Source organism: Citrus sinensis, chromosome 1 (assembly GCF_022201045.2).
Source record: "Citrus sinensis cultivar Valencia sweet orange chromosome 1, DVS_A1.0, whole genome shotgun sequence".
Lineage (NCBI taxonomy): Eukaryota > Viridiplantae > Streptophyta > Magnoliopsida > Sapindales > Rutaceae > Citrus > Citrus sinensis.
In genome coordinates this window covers 13,047,728-13,064,841 of record NC_068556.1, presented here as the reverse complement: position 1 = coordinate 13,064,841, position 17,114 = coordinate 13,047,728, and the positions used below count along the sequence as shown (strand labels likewise).

At 33.2% G+C, this 17,114-nt stretch overlaps 1 protein-coding gene across 9 annotated transcripts; it reads left to right on the top strand.

Annotated features, from left to right (window-relative positions):
- The first annotated feature begins 341 nt into the window (after positions 1 to 341).
- On the top strand, positions 342 to 12,133 carry LOC102607018 (hypothetical protein). Of its 9 annotated transcripts, none has more exons than XR_008056560.1 (11): positions 342 to 943; positions 1,024 to 1,281; positions 4,515 to 4,805; positions 4,991 to 5,140; positions 6,277 to 7,712; positions 8,749 to 8,822; positions 8,976 to 9,057; positions 9,139 to 9,264; positions 9,459 to 9,565; positions 10,017 to 10,336; positions 10,682 to 10,829. XR_008056560.1 is itself a non-coding variant. In XM_006490744.3 (11 exons), exons 1-10 carry the CDS (start codon positions 503 to 505, stop codon positions 10,076 to 10,078), a joined length of 3,027 nt encoding a protein of 1,008 aa, XP_006490807.1. In that variant the 5' UTR covers positions 342 to 502; the 3' UTR covers positions 10,079 to 10,103; positions 10,682 to 10,820. The 9 variants fall into 9 exon arrangements, 8 of the variants coding, with proteins under 8 accessions (XP_006490807.1, XP_024948213.1, XP_024948209.1 ...); XM_006490744.3 differs by having other exon boundaries at positions 10,017 to 10,103; positions 10,682 to 10,820; XM_006490743.3 differs by lacking the exon at positions 10,017 to 10,336 and adding an exon at positions 11,638 to 12,133 and having other exon boundaries at positions 345 to 943; positions 9,139 to 9,198; positions 10,682 to 10,836.
- Positions 12,134 to 17,114: the final 4,981 nt, after the last annotated feature.

Here is a 17,114-nt window from a genome sequence, read left to right as displayed (position 1 = left end):
ATTCTATAATATATGTATGACATGTATAAGCAACATAAGCAACTAATATATGTATGACATGTATAATTAAATTTAATATAATCACTACTTATATTATGATTTTTTAAAATAAATACACTCATATAATATATTATTTACTTATTATATAATTATGTCTGATAAAATTTCTCCAGTTAGCATACAAATGTATCATCGGGTCCCCTCCCTCTATCATCGAGTTGGGTTTGCATGTAAGCCACGTGTCTTCTTGCTACATTTTTTAATTTTTTCTTAAAATTTTAAAATTTCTTAGGGAAAAGAAAAAAAATTGCAGAAGTCTCTTTCAATTCTAACCCACTAATCAATCATTAAGACCCAATTAACGAGATACGCTTACCCTTGCAAATCAATTCTAATAATAAAATCAGCCACGACTCTTCTTCTCTTGTTTTCCATTCCTCCAAAACCTCCATTTTTTATTTCTTATTAACTAATTAAATCAAATCAGTTTTATTAAATTTTAATGGCGATCGTAACTGGAGATCGATACCTGGAAAAGCTGGTGAAATTCGTAGAACAACAAGCGGGTCCGTTAATAGAAGGATCCATAGTCTTGAAACTCAATCCGGCGGGGCTTCACTACGTCCAATCGCGGCTCGAGGCGCTGCGTGAGCTTGAGCGGCTGCTAGCTGGCGCGCCTCTTGACTATCTTCGCGCCTACGTTTCGGACCTTGGTGACCACCGTGCATTGGAGCAATTGCGTCGGATTTTGAAGCTTCTTACGTCGTTGAAAGTCGTGTCTGCACTGCCTCCTCCCGCGCGTGACCCCACGCCCCTCTCCTTGCTGCCATTTTGTAGATTGAAGGTCTTGGAGCTCAGAGGATGTGACTTGTCAACTTCCGCTGCTAAAGGCTTGCTTGAATTAAGACATACTTTGGAGAAGATTATTTGTCACAATTCTACCGTCAGTTCACTTGCTCTCTTTTGAATTAATTCATGCTGATTTTCCGTAAATTTGACTTTTATGTTCTGTGTTTACTTTAGAACGCACTGCGGCATGTGTTTGCGAGCAGGATTGTTGAAATAAAGGACTCTCCACAGTGGAATCGGTTGTCGTTTGTATCTTGTTCGTGTAATCGGTTGGTTATAATGGACGAGTCTCTGCAACTTCTTCCTGCCGTTGAAACTCTTGATTTAAGTAGAAACAAGTTTGCTAAGGTTGATAATCTTCGTAAATGTGTCAACTTGAAGCACTTGGATCTTGGGTTTAATAACCTCAGATCCATTGCAGCTTTTAGTGAGGTATGAGTAAATTACTTTTAATAGTTATCTTTGTGTATGTTGAATGACTGCTTTGATGTTTGAGATGATGCATGGATTTGAAACCATATTTCATGCTTGTTGTCTTTAGAGCTGCTTTCTATTGTGGCATCTTTCTAATTATTTTCCCCTACATAGTAATTTTAAAAAAATGTAATTCTATGTTTACTATTGGGTAAATTTTGTTTGTAGCTTTCTGTCTTAATTTTTGCTTAAGAATTTACTAAATATTTGAAGATGATATTTGGGCACTCATAAACACATTGCCGTAGGTTTCAATAAGCACATGTGTTTCTGTATCTTCAGTGTTTAATCTAAGCCTTGCTTGATCATGCTCTGTCAAAATCATGGGCGCGTTGGTTTGATAACTTTTCAGCAGCCATATGAACCAATCTCTATGATGAATTTTAATATATTTGCTCAGAATGACTTTCAATTTGGGATAATTAGATCAAACATAATAAAGCAATGTTTTATGGCCTTAGATGTATTTACCCCAATATGAAAACAGCTTTCATTCAATAGAGAGAAGAAGTGTTGCTTCAACTGAGAAGAGAGCAATCATGACAAAGGTTTTGAACGTGCTTGATTGTTTACACATTCCTAATTCATCTTAACGTATACTTTTTTGAAATAAATTTCTGTTTGCCCCGAAGGGGGCAGCCCAGTTGGTTGAGGGCTTGGGATATGGTGCTTGGCTGTATTGAGGTCTCAAGCTCGATCCTTCTGGTGAGATTAATAATTCCACCCTTTGTTGTCTTGTGGGTCATGAGACTGGGGTCCTCGACTGACCCCCCCAGTTTAGGGCCTGGCTGGTGCTGAGCCATGGTTGGAGTTGGTGCAGGAGTCTGGATTATCAAAATAATAATAATAATAAAAATAAAAAATTTTCTCCTTCTAGGATTTGGCTTATATGTTCTTGATTATCTTTTAAATCAGACTTGCATCTGAGTCTCATTAATTTGCATTGCTTACTGTTTCCTTCTTTTCTTAGGGCCTTGTTTATCCGTGAGAATTTAGTTTGAAGTCGAGATTGTGATAGGATTATGCTATTCAATGCCTATGGTTGTATCTGAAATTTGTTGTGCTATTTAATGCCAATGGTTATAGTCTGAAATTGGTGGTGGTTATAGTCCAAAATTTGTTAACTTTGCTTGGAATGTAGGGTGGTCACATTGTGATATCATTTGCTACCATGCTGGTCTGTTGCAGTTGTGTGAAATTTAAGTTCAACAAGCTGTGGGGTTACTAGGAGTGTAGATAGTTTTTCTATCATGCTCTGGTGGACTGCTAAAATCGTTTGACATATTTTGAACATTGTTGTACCTGGAACCTCGGAAAGATTGTTTGGTATGATCTGCATACGGTAGTGGCTCTTCTTCAGTTCGATTCACACATCTTAGATGTCTTAGAATACAGTAATTTAGTTGATATATATTTTCACATATGTGCATACACAAACACACATATGGAAAAGTCATAACAGAAAGGCTTAGCCATAGGAAAGAAAGCACTGGTTAGATTTCATCCTCGTTGCTTATTCCAATAAGTTGGAAGAGAGGAGATCCCACAACTCTTCCTAGGAGAAGTTAGCTTACTATTTCGATCTTGTACATGTCACCAAAACACCGAACCCTGTTTACCATTCACTGCCAACAATGGCAAGTGTTGAAAGCCACCACCACTAATCTTGCAAGGCACATGCGTAAGAAAGATTGATTAGCATTCTCTTGAATGCTGGTGGTGGCGGCCTTGACGTGAAGTTGAATAAGGTGCTGGCACTGATTTTTCTGGTGAATTAACAAGAAACTAAAGATTGAAGAAACCAGCAATCGTCTTTTTCTTCATTGTGATGTTGCCTCCTCTTTGTGGGCTCATTTATGTGTTGCAGCTAATTTTCTTTTGGCAGGTCCAGCCTCTTGTAAGGCTTTATTGATGGAGAATATTTGCTTTTAGAAAAGGAAGGAAAGCTAAAACATTATGGAAGTGTGTGTCCCAGCTCTCTTTTGGGTGATTTGGTAAGAAAGAAATAGCCGTATACTTGTAGGGGAAAATGAGGAAGATATTAATGGGTTATGGGACAGGATTCAATTCTTTTCTTCTAGTTGGATGTCAACTTCCAAGGATTTTCTACATTCCTCATTCTTTTTTATGCAGCTTGATTGGGTTGCAGTTTTGGGTTAATTTTGTTGGTTTGGATTCTTATTCACGTGTCTCAGATTTCAAGGGCTTCTTTTTTCAAATTATTGTAGAAACTTTGGTACTCTACACTGTAGGGAAGATTTTAGTTTGTGGACCTCCTGTTCACTCTTGTATTATTTATTCGTTTCTAATTTTCTATAAAAGTTTCTCTCTTTCCTAACCAAAAGGAAAACAAGAAACTCAAGAATGGGTCTCATAAATTTTCTCCTAAAATCATATGTTAATTGATTGCCTGACAACCTCATAACTTCTCCAATTCTTTATGAGAATAAGTGTTGAAGCTAACATTCTTTAGCATAAATGTCTGGATATGAATGATAATTCCATGTGAGCCAAAGAGAGAGAAATATGTGGGTGGAGATGAGTTTATGTGAGAAAGAAATAATTATATAAAAATAGAGCTTGTAGGTGAGCAATGATAGAAAAGGGTCCATGTGATTGAAAAAGCGTGGAAAAGATTATTGGTGTTAAAATAGCGAGATTATCGGTGTTATATTTACAAGTTTCAGCAACTATATTAGTGTTTTAGGTTAAATTAACGATGTGTGTTCTTGTTGTGGGTAGAAAAATTTTATTCACTGAGGACATTCTCAATTTAACAAAAAAGGAAAAAGAAAAAAAGCATGAAATCAATTCATTGGAGGCCATATATTTTTTTTCCCATGTGCTAGTGCACTGAAGTTCGTGGTTGTTTGTCTTTTAGTCACATTCTTTTTTAGTTAAAATGAGGATGCCTCATTAGAGAATAATTAATATATAAATACAGACACACACAAAAACACAATTTTTTTCCTTAATTTTTTGAATAGATATAATTTTCACATCCATTTGACATTATTATAATCAACTGTAGGGGTTTCCGATGAAGTTAATGCAATGATCTTTGTTTTTGCAAATTCATGTATAAATATATGTTAGATTTACTTATCATGACTATATGTGAAATGCTGTATTTCATAGTTTGATTACTAGATATTTCCCATTCTGTTGTTATTTTTTGCTCTATGAATCAGGTGTGGACCCATTCACCCATCTTGTGCCCATGTTGTGGGATTATGCAGGTCTCCTGCCATATTGTAAAACTTGTTTTAAGGAACAATGCACTGACTACATTGCGTGGGATTGAGAATTTGAAGTCTCTTGAAGGCCTTGACATTTCCTACAATATTATTTCCACTTTTTCTGAGCTTGAATTCCTTGCTAGCCTTCCTTATTTGCTGAACTTGTGGTTGGAAGGGAATCCATTATGTTGTTCCCGATGGTATCGAGCACAAGTATTCAGCTATTTTGCTCATCCAGCTAAAGTAAGGCATGATTTACATTCTTCTTGCTTTTTAACATTATAGTTTCTTGGGGATCATTAAGCAATTTTTTCTGTTTTGGTTTGTTTGAAATTTTGTCACCAAAATCAAATCTGAATTGCATAATGACTCTCCCTATGTAACTGTAATGCTAAACTTATTTATTTCTTGTTTTTTGTCCTAACTAGTTGAAGGTAGATGGCAAGGAAATCAGCACGAGAGAGCTCTGGGAGAGGCAACTTATAATTGCTAGGAGACAGAAGCGACCCGCAGGCTTTGGATTCTATTCTCCAGCAAAAGGTAATGCTGATGGAGATGGAAATGCTAACAGGAAAAGGGTAAGTGATTTTAATAGGAAGTTCTAAATATTAGTTTAAAGTTGGTATGCCTTTAGGTTTGAATATATATACATATGTATATATAGTAAAACCTCTCTGTAGTGGTATTCTATAAAGGAATAACCTCTGCAATCATAATAAATTGTGGTCCCAATTTGGGGCAATTATGACTAAGAATAAATTCCACATTGTAATAAGTTATAATTTTTTAGGTCCCATCTTAACAAAATCGTCTCCATATAATAATAATTATCTGTATATAGCAAAAAAATATGTGCCATGTTATATTAAAGATTTAATATGAAATGAAATATTTTTTAAAGTTGTTTGGGACAATGATTTGTTCTTTAGAGTTTGTTATCAAATCATTTATAATATTTACATAATTTACATTTAGAGAAAAACGTTAAAGGGAATGCAAATGTTTAGACTTGCACTTTGTATATTCTCAACGCTGCATAAGGATATGTACTTTTTTCTTTTGGTTAAACTGTCTTATATCTTTTATCAATTGAATTTGACATGCTCCATTAATTAATTATTAATGTAATGCATATTTTACCTTAGTGCATTGAATATTCCCAACACTACATAAATACATGTACTTTGTGTTTATGTTTTTCTCTTATATTAATTGGATTTAACATGCAACATTTATTAATTTTTAATTGTAATGCGTATTTTACCTTAGTGCATTGAATATTCCCAACACTTTGTGTTTAAACTATGTTTATCTCTTTTATCAATTGGATTTGACATGCAACATTAGTTAATTATTCATTGTAATGCATATTTTACCTTATATATCGCTTGCGCTAAGGATAGATAAGTCAAAACAATAATATTTGTAACTACACCTCTATTAAGTTATAACCTCCTCATAGTAGTGAAATTAGTTTGGTCCCAACATTATGCCTATAGAGAGGCTTTACTGTACTTGATCACTCCTGACCCAGTGGCCGGTTGGTAGGTCTGATGGTACAGGTTAGTTGCCTTTGGGAGTTTGTGGAATAAAGTAAATTGCTTGCCCCTGATCTTTAAACATTTGATGGGTACTAAGCCTTAGTGATCTGTTCATATATATACTCTCATTGAGCTCATTAAAGTCACAATATTTCATGATTTACATTTTGCAGAAAAAGGCTTGCCGCCTTGCTTCTATTGAGAGTGAAGAAGAAAGTACATGTGTTGGTTCTGACCGTGAGTCTGTGTCATGTGATAATGAGATTGAAAGCAAAGAGGAGAATGTAGCATCTGATGATGATGCTGAAATTATTGATTTGATGAGTAGGGTTGAGCATATGAAGAGAGAGCGTTCAATTCTTTGGTTGCGGGAATTTAAAGAGTGGATGGATCACACTTCAGAGAATTTTGTGGATGGCAGTATCTGTAGTGGAGCTACGTTGATGAATTGTGAGGAAGATAATTATATAAAGAACAAGAGGAGCCAGCCACATCTAGCTGAAAGCTCAAAATATGTCTCAGGCTCTGTTCAAGCTTCAGGTGATGAGAGTAGTACAAACATTTTAGAATCTGAAAATTCCTATGCGGATATGCCTACTGGTTTGCACGCCTATCAATCCTTTGATCATATTGGTTCTCTCGGTATTACTGGCGGGTTCTCTTTACCGGGGATTGGGAGAATGGAATTAAGACAGGAGAATGAAAAACCTTATTTACATGATGGAGCTGGTGCTGCCACTGTGCAATCTAAAAGCTTCCATCAAGATACCTTTACTATTCAAGATCGTAGGATGGTTGAGAACATCCATGAGTCACCATTGACTCCTATAGATGATATCACAGATGCTTTTTCATCCTCCGCCCGTCCTGGTTCTCCACCTCATTATCGAGAGGACATTCTTCATCGTCGCCACAATTTAGTGGCCGAAATTTTACAGCTCTCTGCAGAGTCCTATTCTGTGGTATCATCTGATAGTAAAACCAGCTGTAGTGATGATGATTTCCGCGAATATGGGCCATCAATGCTTGAAGTTGATCAGTCAATCAACCCTGAACATGAGTATAGTAGTGCTGAAGTGCATTCATTGTTAAACCTCTTTGAAGAAGATCATAATGACCAACCACATGAGATTGACTGTCAAAGAGAAAATTGCAAAAACAATGGTTTCTCTGCTGGGGGCAATGATGGTGAAGTTGATAGTTCTGTTAATCAAGAGGCTCATTTGTTGGAAAAGAATAAAAGGAAACATACAAGAAGAGTTATTTCATTATTAAAGGAGCAGAACACAGTTGCCAAGACAGAAGCTTTGCAAAATTTAAATGGCAACTTGAATATTAGTGAAGCTGATAATGTAGGTGAGCAAGGAAAGCATATATTTGGTTTGAATTATCTTCTTAGAACTTCTGACAAGAAACAGACGCGGGAGAATGCAGTCATGACCCCTTATATTAGTGGAATTGGATCTGTGGCTAAATTCTTGTCTTCGGTCAAAGAGGATTTTGTTGAAGATTACTTCAACAAAAATGTTGCTGATTCCAAAAGTCATGAAACTTGTATGCAGTATACTGTTTGCTGGATACTTGAGCAAGACTTCATGCACAGAGGAAGGTAACTTCTGTTGAAAAGTCAGTTAGGCAGGGTTTTTTTAGCAGCTATGAGTAACTTCGGGAAAAATGAAAAATGGCTTGCTGCGTTTTTCCCGAGTGTATTACACTTTTTGATTAGCATGCTTATTTATACAAATAATTTGTTTGGTGTTTTGCATGTGAAGTGATACAGGTCATTATTTATTGTTGATATTTTACTTAATATCCGAAAACCTTGATGTGTTGGTCTTATTTGCCTTTCCAAATGTCTTGTTTTATATATACCGTCTTCTGAAAAATGTTTATGGTGTTGTCTAGTTTCTGTGATTCTAGTGTATCTAGTTATTTTAGGCAAAGAGCTGTACAGTTGGAAATGTGCTTTTTAATTCATGGTTATAATGAGATTTTGAGTTATACATTTTGGTAGTGTTGGTGGGAATTTCAATCTTATTGAGTTAGACTTCCTTTTGCCTGAACTTGCCAAGTGGGAGGTCTGTGGGTGCCTACACTTTGTATATTGACTGACATGGTTTCTGAGTCTCTATGGGTGCCTACACTTATACTTCCATGTTATAAGTGATATGATTATATTTTTAAAATGTTTCATATATGTAGAAGAATATCTCATGTTAATTATCTCATGTTAATTCTTTGTATGGATTGGCTTGGCTTGGCTTTGGAGTCTTTATGGGATGATGTGAGATGCCTGCCATAGTTTCCACCCCATCGTACAGATTCCCAGTTCTAACATTCTATGAGATTGAGTATTTATAATTTATTCTTGCAGATTTTAATTTTTGATTGAACCTATTTTCCTTTTGTATTTGATCATTGTATTTCACTACCTATGTGTGTGCGCGTGTGTACTATTGAAGATTTTCTTACCTTATACTGATTATATCCGATGGTTGCGGAGGCTAAGTATTTGAACAATTATACACGTTTAATGATTAATATTAGTAAGTTGCATGTACTTTTTCTCTGTAATCTCTTTCTTTCTTATGTTCTCTTTTGCAATCGTATTACCTTTTTCTTTTTGACCTTTTCCCTCTTTTTAGAGAAGTGGCTGTACTACGTAGCAGCGAGAACAAGTTTTATGTGCTGCTCTTTGGTGTCACAGTTGATGGAACAGGTGGTTATGAAGTTATTTCTTAAGGCATATTTTTATTCGGTTTTGCTCTTGTGCTGATAAATCAGATTTTACTTCTTACAGAAAATGAACCACATTTTACTTGTGCTGGTTGTGGAACTTCATGGTGAAACTAACATCTATGGTGGTCTGCAGGATCTATCTTAAATTTGCTTGGTTGCCACAAGATTGAAGATATTAGAGAGGTTTTGATCGGTCTAGGACTCCAGGTTTTGAGGTTAGTGGTGTCTGTTACTTTCAGCCATTGAAGTTATGTGTCACCTCTCTGAAACTGTTTCATTTCCTGTGATGAGGTTAGGGTATCGACTGAGATGGGTGCAACATACCTCTTAATGACAAGGAGCATTGAGAAATCAAGGCAACTATTTTGTACATTGCAAATTTTTTATTTGGTTTCAGCAAATGATAAATGTTCCTTGAGAAGGTGATCTATCTATGTCATAGCACATATAAGCTTTTAAACTCAATGCTGGCTTCTTTATTATTTATTTATTTACTTTTTGGTAGATATGTATGTCGGTGTTTGGTACTTGTTTTGTTTAATAACTGCCCAATTGGTTGTACATGGTTTATTTTCTTATTTATGATAGACTGGGGTTTTGGAAATTTAAATGGCAGTTTGGAGCAGGTTCAGGTTGAGTTGTTTGAGAAACAAATCTGTGGAGGCTTAAAAGTAGGCATATTCCAATATTCAATGGTACTCTTTTGGTGCAGTGAGGACAAAGGTATGTCTCACAACCTCACTTTGGTTATGATTTCGTATGTCTAAATGGTTTACAATCTTGCGGATGTTGTGATATGGTCTTCTGTCTAAAGGAACAAATTTCTTTTGTTTTTAGACTTCAGCTTTATGTCAAGTGTTAAGGGAGTGGGGTGTTGGTAGGTAGGTTTTGTATTTTTTATTTTTATTTTTTGCTTTTAGACTTCAGTTTAGGTTAAGTGTTGAAGGAGTGGGGTGTTGGTAGGTAGATCTCGGTAGAATACTCCTGGGCATGCAAAGCAAAATAGTATAAATTGCACTCGATTTAGAAGTTACTCTTATGACGTGATAATTTTTGTGGATTGCATTTTTCGTTGTAAACAAGTGTGTATTGATGCTATTTCCTCGCCTAAATATTGTGTTTCAGATTGGCTAACCGCCCAATCCATTTATATTATAATCTTTCTGTTTTAAAGAAAAAGGCTTGGAGCTCAAACTGGTACATAATATGGAAGAGACTGATCAACTTGATATTTAGCATCACTGGTGATTTAATTATTACGGTTGGTTTGTTGCAATCTATTTCTGTCTCTGCTACAATTTGTCTTGACCATGAAATTACTGGTATGCATAAACTTCAATTTAAAGATGAGTTCTAATTCTGAAATGCTGGTTCATGTGGTTTATCAGTGATTCATTTGTCGCCGTATATCTCAAACTAAAGAAATATCAAAACTTGCTGGATGGATTAGATTTTGCTGTCATCCATAGGACTGATTTAAATCCCTGCATAACTGTAAACATTCTGCCGTATATTTTATATAACTTATTTTGTTTTATCTGTGACTTATGCATTTTTCTTACTGCAAAGTGCAAATGCCTTAGTCTGCATGAGTTTAAATTTAGCAGTTCTCTCTGATCCAGTTTCAAGAGAGTAGTGTTTGGGACGCCAAACATTGAATGCATTTTTCTTTACTGCAAAGTGCAAATGCCTTAGTCTGCATGAGTTTAAATTTAGCAATTCAATTTCTTAAAATAGGATTTCAATACATCTTAGATACTTCAACGTTTTTCTACTTTTTCAACTATGGTTTATTTGTATTGGTCTAATATTAAATTCTCATACATCTAAATTGAACAGAGTCATGGCTCTCAAGATCACTGTTTCTGATTGAAGGACATGTGCTTGTATGCATTGAGGACCTTATGCAGTTCAGCTCTCTTTCAGTGGATGTATTTTCCCCTCCATATTATTTGGTTGATCTGTGCTGCTCCATCGATAATGTTTCTGAAATTGTAAGTTATTCTGTATCTATGCTTATAAGCATTTATCTGTACTGTACACCATATTCACTGATCAAATAGCAGAGATTATCTTTGTTCCGTTTTTGGACTGTCTGTCTAATTATGTGTCCGTTTTGTATAGGAAAGAGTTTTAAGATAATGCTTTCTGTCAACTATTTTTAAAGTGGGGTTATCTTCATTTTTGGTTTGACATCTTACTTCTTAAGTGGAATATCTTTATTAAAAGGTTCAAAATAGATTTTTAATCATGCTAGTATGCCAAGGAGAAAGAGATCATATAATTCTTTGCACTGTGAGAGTGGTCACCATTAGTGTACTGTGTGAATACACAGGAGGCCGTTGTGTGAAAGGTGACAAGCTTGTGAGTATGAATTTTTGAGGAAAACTGTAAGATGGAATAATGTAAACAGTTCGAAGTAAATTTGTTTGTTGGCTGTACCTTTGAACATATACTGTGGCTGTAGAATCTATACCTTACAGCAAAGACATTTTAATAGATGATGGTAAAGACTTTTAATGGAAGGACTAGATAACTCATTGCAAATCTGAAGTTTTACTAGCTTCCCCTGGCTTGAGGAGTGATTAAATGGTTGAGTTGGATTTGGCTATTTGGCTTCGACGAAGCTATGAATGCCTGATGTTTTCTAGATCTATCCCTTGACAACATTTTATCACTTTGGTTTCTTTTCATTTATGAAATCAATTCAACTTGTGAAAGGTATGTCCTTTTTTTCGTCCCCCCACGTGGAAAGGGTCAAAGGTACGTCTATTCACATATTAATTTCATTTCAGGTCATTGATGCCAGGGAGACTTGTTGTGTGAGCTTAGCTGTTCAACATTCTACCTCCGAGTTCTGCCCCCTGGTCACTGCTGCAAGTGGGGTCACTGCTTGCAAGAAGGTTGCAGCAATTCGTACTAAAAGAACATATATTGGTTCTCTTAAGTGGAAGTTCAAGTGGTTCTCTGAAGAGGATCTATTCAACTTTGTGGCATTGGTGAAGGCGATGCATGCAGAGACAACGGCATCTCCTTTGCAGATAAGATGTGTATCATGAGGCCTTTTTGTTTTCTCCTTTTCCGCGCGTGTATTCATATTCATTCATTCTTTTTTCCTGCTCTAATTAGTTTCTGATTCGTTTGTTTGCCTGCTCTAGCGTGGTGACTTAGTGGCTTGCTTTCTAGCTATTCTTTTATTTGTACTTTTTTTACGTTTTGTTGATATTTTTCAGTTCAGTTATGTAAATTGGTCCGCCTAGTCGCATACGGCGGCTCTTTATTATTTTTTAATTGCGTTTTTATTACCGGCCAACAGATCATCAGTTAACTGGCAAATATCGAAAGGTCATTAACATACATGATCCCCCTACCCACAATTTAAGAAAATAACAAACTAATAAATTCGAATTGTAAAACTACCTGACCTCAACTTTACATGCCAGAATGCTTGAAGTTATGTTTTTTTCTCAAAATATGAGTGTTATTTTTAATTATATTTTTTATGTTATATTATAAATTTAATTATGTTTTGGATTTAAAACTATCATATTGTTTTATCAATTTATTGTAATGCAGTTTGAATATTTAGATTTATAATTAAAGTAGATTTATTTTCAAATATTTGGATGCAATCAATTTATCTATTGGATAATTAGTTGAATATTAATTGTAATGCAGTTTGGATATGTAGATTCATGATTAATTAAATTTTATTTCCAAATAATTGGACAAGATCAATTTAACTATTGGATAATTAGTCAAACTCTACGGGGCTTTTTATATCAGACTTATATACGAATATAAGGTATCTAATGTTTGATATTTTAAATAATATTCACAAATAATCTCGTCTAAATTATTTCATGTGAATTTATGTGAATTTTTATATATATCGTATTGTCTTTATGGTCATATTTATTCAGTATTTCAGGTTACTATAATGTCTATAAATACTTACAATGGACACTGATATATGTTAGATATAGTGCTAATTTTTTATCTTTAACGTTTTAGTAGTATAATGATTGATGATTTCATATTAGTGTAACTAGTTATGGATGCCAAAAATTTTGTATGGGTATGAGAGCTTCAGGGTCTCTTATGTTAGGGTTAAGTAATTGATTTCATTTTACTTCCATTTTATAAAAAAGATCGAGTATAACTTTTTCTACCCATTGATTGGACGATTAGATATGGGTATAAAACATTATAAACTGTTTGACTATTAACTATTTATTTATTTTTTAATTTTTTAAGAAATTAAATTAATAGCTAAGTCAAATAAATAATGTTTTAGGTTGATAAAAAATGGTTGTTAGGAGCATTTTGTTGGCAAGAATTTTGAAGAAATGTATTTAGCATTTGCAAGTCGAGGTAGCATTTATTATGCATCTGAGTTGGAAGTGAAACCTACAACTATTTATTTATTTATTTACTTAGAAAATATTTTATTTACAATTTAAAAGAATTTTGTTTTCCCAACTATTTAGTGTCTGTTTGGTATGACTTATTTAACAGCCATAAATACTTATTTAGCCATCTCATCACATTATTATTCCAAATATTTGGGTTTTTTTTTCTCTTATTCAAATAGATTTAGTATCTCTATTTAGTAATACATTGATTAAAATTAAACTTAACAATCATCAAATTATAATTAGTATTTACTTAAAATTGAAAATAGTTTTTTTTAAAAAAAATTAGAATATTCTGCTATATGTTTATCTAAAGATAAATAGTTAAGGTATTTAAAAAAAAAAAATGTGAGGATGTTTTAAAGTAAAAAGGGATAGGGGAAGTGGATGGGTATCTATATTTTCTAATAAGGAATTTTTTACCTGTACTCGTTCAAGCCCATAATGGGTAGGGGTTGACAACATTACTGTCCTCTACCAAACAGACACAAATACTTATATTAGCATATCTCTATCCAATATCAAAACTGTTGATATCCTTATAATTAGATTATTAAATTATTCAAAAATTATCGTGCTACAAAAATGCTACAAATGTTTTTAACTTGATCAATTTTACACCCATTATTTACGATGTGTATCAACCTTCAACAAAGAGATAATGTTGTCTTTACAAAATAACCACCATTATAATTTATGTTCATTTTTGTTTCATCATTTTGTAAAGGTGATTATATCATTTGAGTGGATGGTTAATACAAATTGCATACATTTGGTGTGAAATCAAATAAATTTAAACTTTTGTAATATTTTTTATAATGAGGTAAATTTTGAGTGGATAGCTAATAATTTCTCATCTTATGTTGTTTTATTTTCAATAATGTAACTAATAGTATTATTTCAAATGCAGGGAATGTGAGAGCCCACTTTTCACATGATTTAACTCATGATATATATATATACACAAACCCACACATACTTTTTGGACAATTATGCTCATTGGCTATAGTGACCCAAATTTACAATGTAACTGCCAATGTAACATGTATAATTACCTTTTTTCCTTTTTTTTTTCTTCGCTCATATTTAGTTTAGTATGGTGGCAACTCAATTCCCTTCTCACCTATGTGAACGAGGTCTGAAGCCTCAATTAGATGACATCCGCAAGGATAATTACTATTTGAATATAATGAATAAATAATAATGTTGTATTTTATTATATTTACGGTTATATAATGTGAGCATTGGAAGCGAACCTACTACTGTGTATCGTGATCTAGCCTTGGAAAATTTCATTCATGCTTCTTAAGTTTTATAACTTTTCATAAAATAATAGAATCTTTATTTTTTTCAAGTATGTCCCAATTCAAACTTTTTTCTTTTTTCCAATTAGAGTGAGAGAGTTATTTTATAAAATGATTCAATTATATATTTAGGGAATAAATTGAAATATTAGTAGCTAAAATCCTAGTACTACTTTAACTTATTTTTTTAAAAAAATTATGGTTCGGTCTAATTGAAGAAAAAAAAAGTATGTTAATATATTATAATATTGTCACTAGGAGTAATTCTATAATAAGGGAATCTCTTACTTTAACTAAAACAATAATGCTAGAAATTCCAACATTTGAGTCCTACTTGAGTCCCAATACTGTAAGTTACTCATCTATTAAATGATAAATGTAAAATTACTTATTACTCTATCCTACCATCTAATTCATGAATACCACATTAGTAAAGATTCAAATATTGGGATCACTAGCATTACTTGATGATATAATAACAATTAACAATATTTTCATAATTTTATATTTTAGTTCCTTCATAATCATACTTGATCTTTCTCTTTTTATTAAATCAAATTATTTAAATATATCACATTCTCTAGTTGTAAAAAAAATCATAAATAACTTTTTTCATGTACAATTTTCATAATTTTTATTGTAAGCTTATTTGCTATATTTATCTTATTTGTAATAAAAAGTCCCATGTCCACATTCTCAAGTGTCACTGCAATATAGTAATTAATAGAATACAAATTGCAAAAAAATAAGTATAATGATATGCAATTAATTTTATTAATATAAGTAGATTAAAATGAAATGAATAATTTTTCATTTAGGCGAGCAAAACTGCCGCCTAAATGAAATATTTAACAGATTGTGGAATATGATAAATCATATATATATATATATATATATATATGGATGTCTGTCAACTATATTAATGCATGTAATTCTAGACTTCTTATCTTTCTATAAGTGACCTTTAACCTTCTTATAACTCCCATTATATCTAGGGTTAGGCAAACCCAATATAACCTAACAGATGCAATTCAATCCAACCCAACTTAATCTAATCTTAATGGATTGAGTGAATTATTATGGGTAATAGGGTCAATTTTTTTAAACCTAATTAATATTTGGGTTGAGTTGGTTGGGTTAATTATAATGAAGTCATTTAACCCAACCAAACTCAGTCCAAGTGAATAATAATAATGATGATATCTTAATTCTCAACTGTAAAATCCTAAAACCTAAATGGCTAACCTAATTTTTAATTCTTTTTATTTTTTTTGATAGAAGAGACGATTTCATTTCTCGTATCTACTGTCTAGGCTCTAACTCCAAAACTAAAATCACTCTCTTATATAAGTAAATTTATTATTTTATCAGTTTGATTTTGAAAGTAAGTTGCTTTCAATTTCTCTTTATTTTTTGGTAAGTACTTAACAGGACATAATTATATATCACTTTCATTTTGTTACTGGACATGATGCTGAATTTGTAATAAGAAAAAAAGATGCGAGAAGCCGGGAATAAAGTCTGAAAGCTCATTGTTGAAATTTTCTTAATTTTAAGATAGTTGGTTTTTAAGTTTTCTTTATCGAATAGTTGGTTTTTAAGTTTTCTTTATCGAATATAAGGCATAAAATGGAATTTCATGTTATATTTGATTTTAATAAGTTTCATTTCAAGTTTCGTATCTTTCTCTTTATTTAATTTTTAATCTTGATTTGACCTTCAATCTGATCAATCCAAACCAACCCAACCCTTAAATTAAAGTTGTCACAAGCACATGAGATGAGGCATATTCTGATCCTATTCAAGTTCCCATTGGACTTGACACGAGCTCGTGTAAAGAAATCCAAAAAAGCGCTTAATGGACTGATTCAAGCAACCTAGGCTCAATCAAATTTAGGGCGACCTATTGAAGGAATTGCACACGATATTCAGGCCACTAAATGCATGATTCAAGCACTTGAAGTATCCGAATAATCACTACCATGGCATCAGCAAGTTAGATTGCATATTATGGCTGGAAAATATGCCACTTTCCTTTTCGGATACTTTCCCATTTCTTGAGGAGGCAAGTGGCAAGACAAAACAACTATTTCTCTTTTAATTGCCCAGTTTCCATTTTAATTTATGTAAGGCATTAAGCCATTTAAGAGACTTTCCTTATTTGCTTTAGATTAGGCGTCTTCTTTAAGTAATTAATTCTGATTTGATTTTGTTTCTGATTTATTTACAAAAATTCCAAGGGCAATTATGGGATGTAAATTCTTGTAACAAGCCACATATATGTATTTGCATCCAATAATAAAGATATATTTGTTTTGATGCAATTGGCTTGAGAGTTAATTCTCTTTGGTTTTTAAGCTAATTCTTTGGACTTATCGGATTTCCATGACATTCAAACTCTTGACTTATCAATCAGTCCATCCATAGTTGATTGTGTCATCCCCATATACTAAGGTTCATGCCTTCACTGAGCATCGGGTCGCAGTTCCATACAATTCCAGGTCTAGAATTTGATCTTACAGACTAAATCGATTAGGGTTACGTCAATTCTTG

Excerpts from the sequence above, each read along its gene's own strand:
- LOC102607018 (XM_006490741.3), top strand. The coding sequence starts at position 503 with ATGGCGATCGTAACTGGAGATCGATACCTGGAAAAGCTGGTGAAATTC. Across the intron at positions 9,265-9,458 it reads GATAAATGTTCCTTGAGAAG|TTTGGAGCAGGTTCAGGTTG; the intron begins GTGATCTATCTA and ends TTTAAATGGCAG. Across the intron at positions 10,837-11,637 it reads TCGATAATGTTTCTGAAATT|GTCATTGATGCCAGGGAGAC; the intron begins GTAAGTTATTCT and ends ATTTCATTTCAG.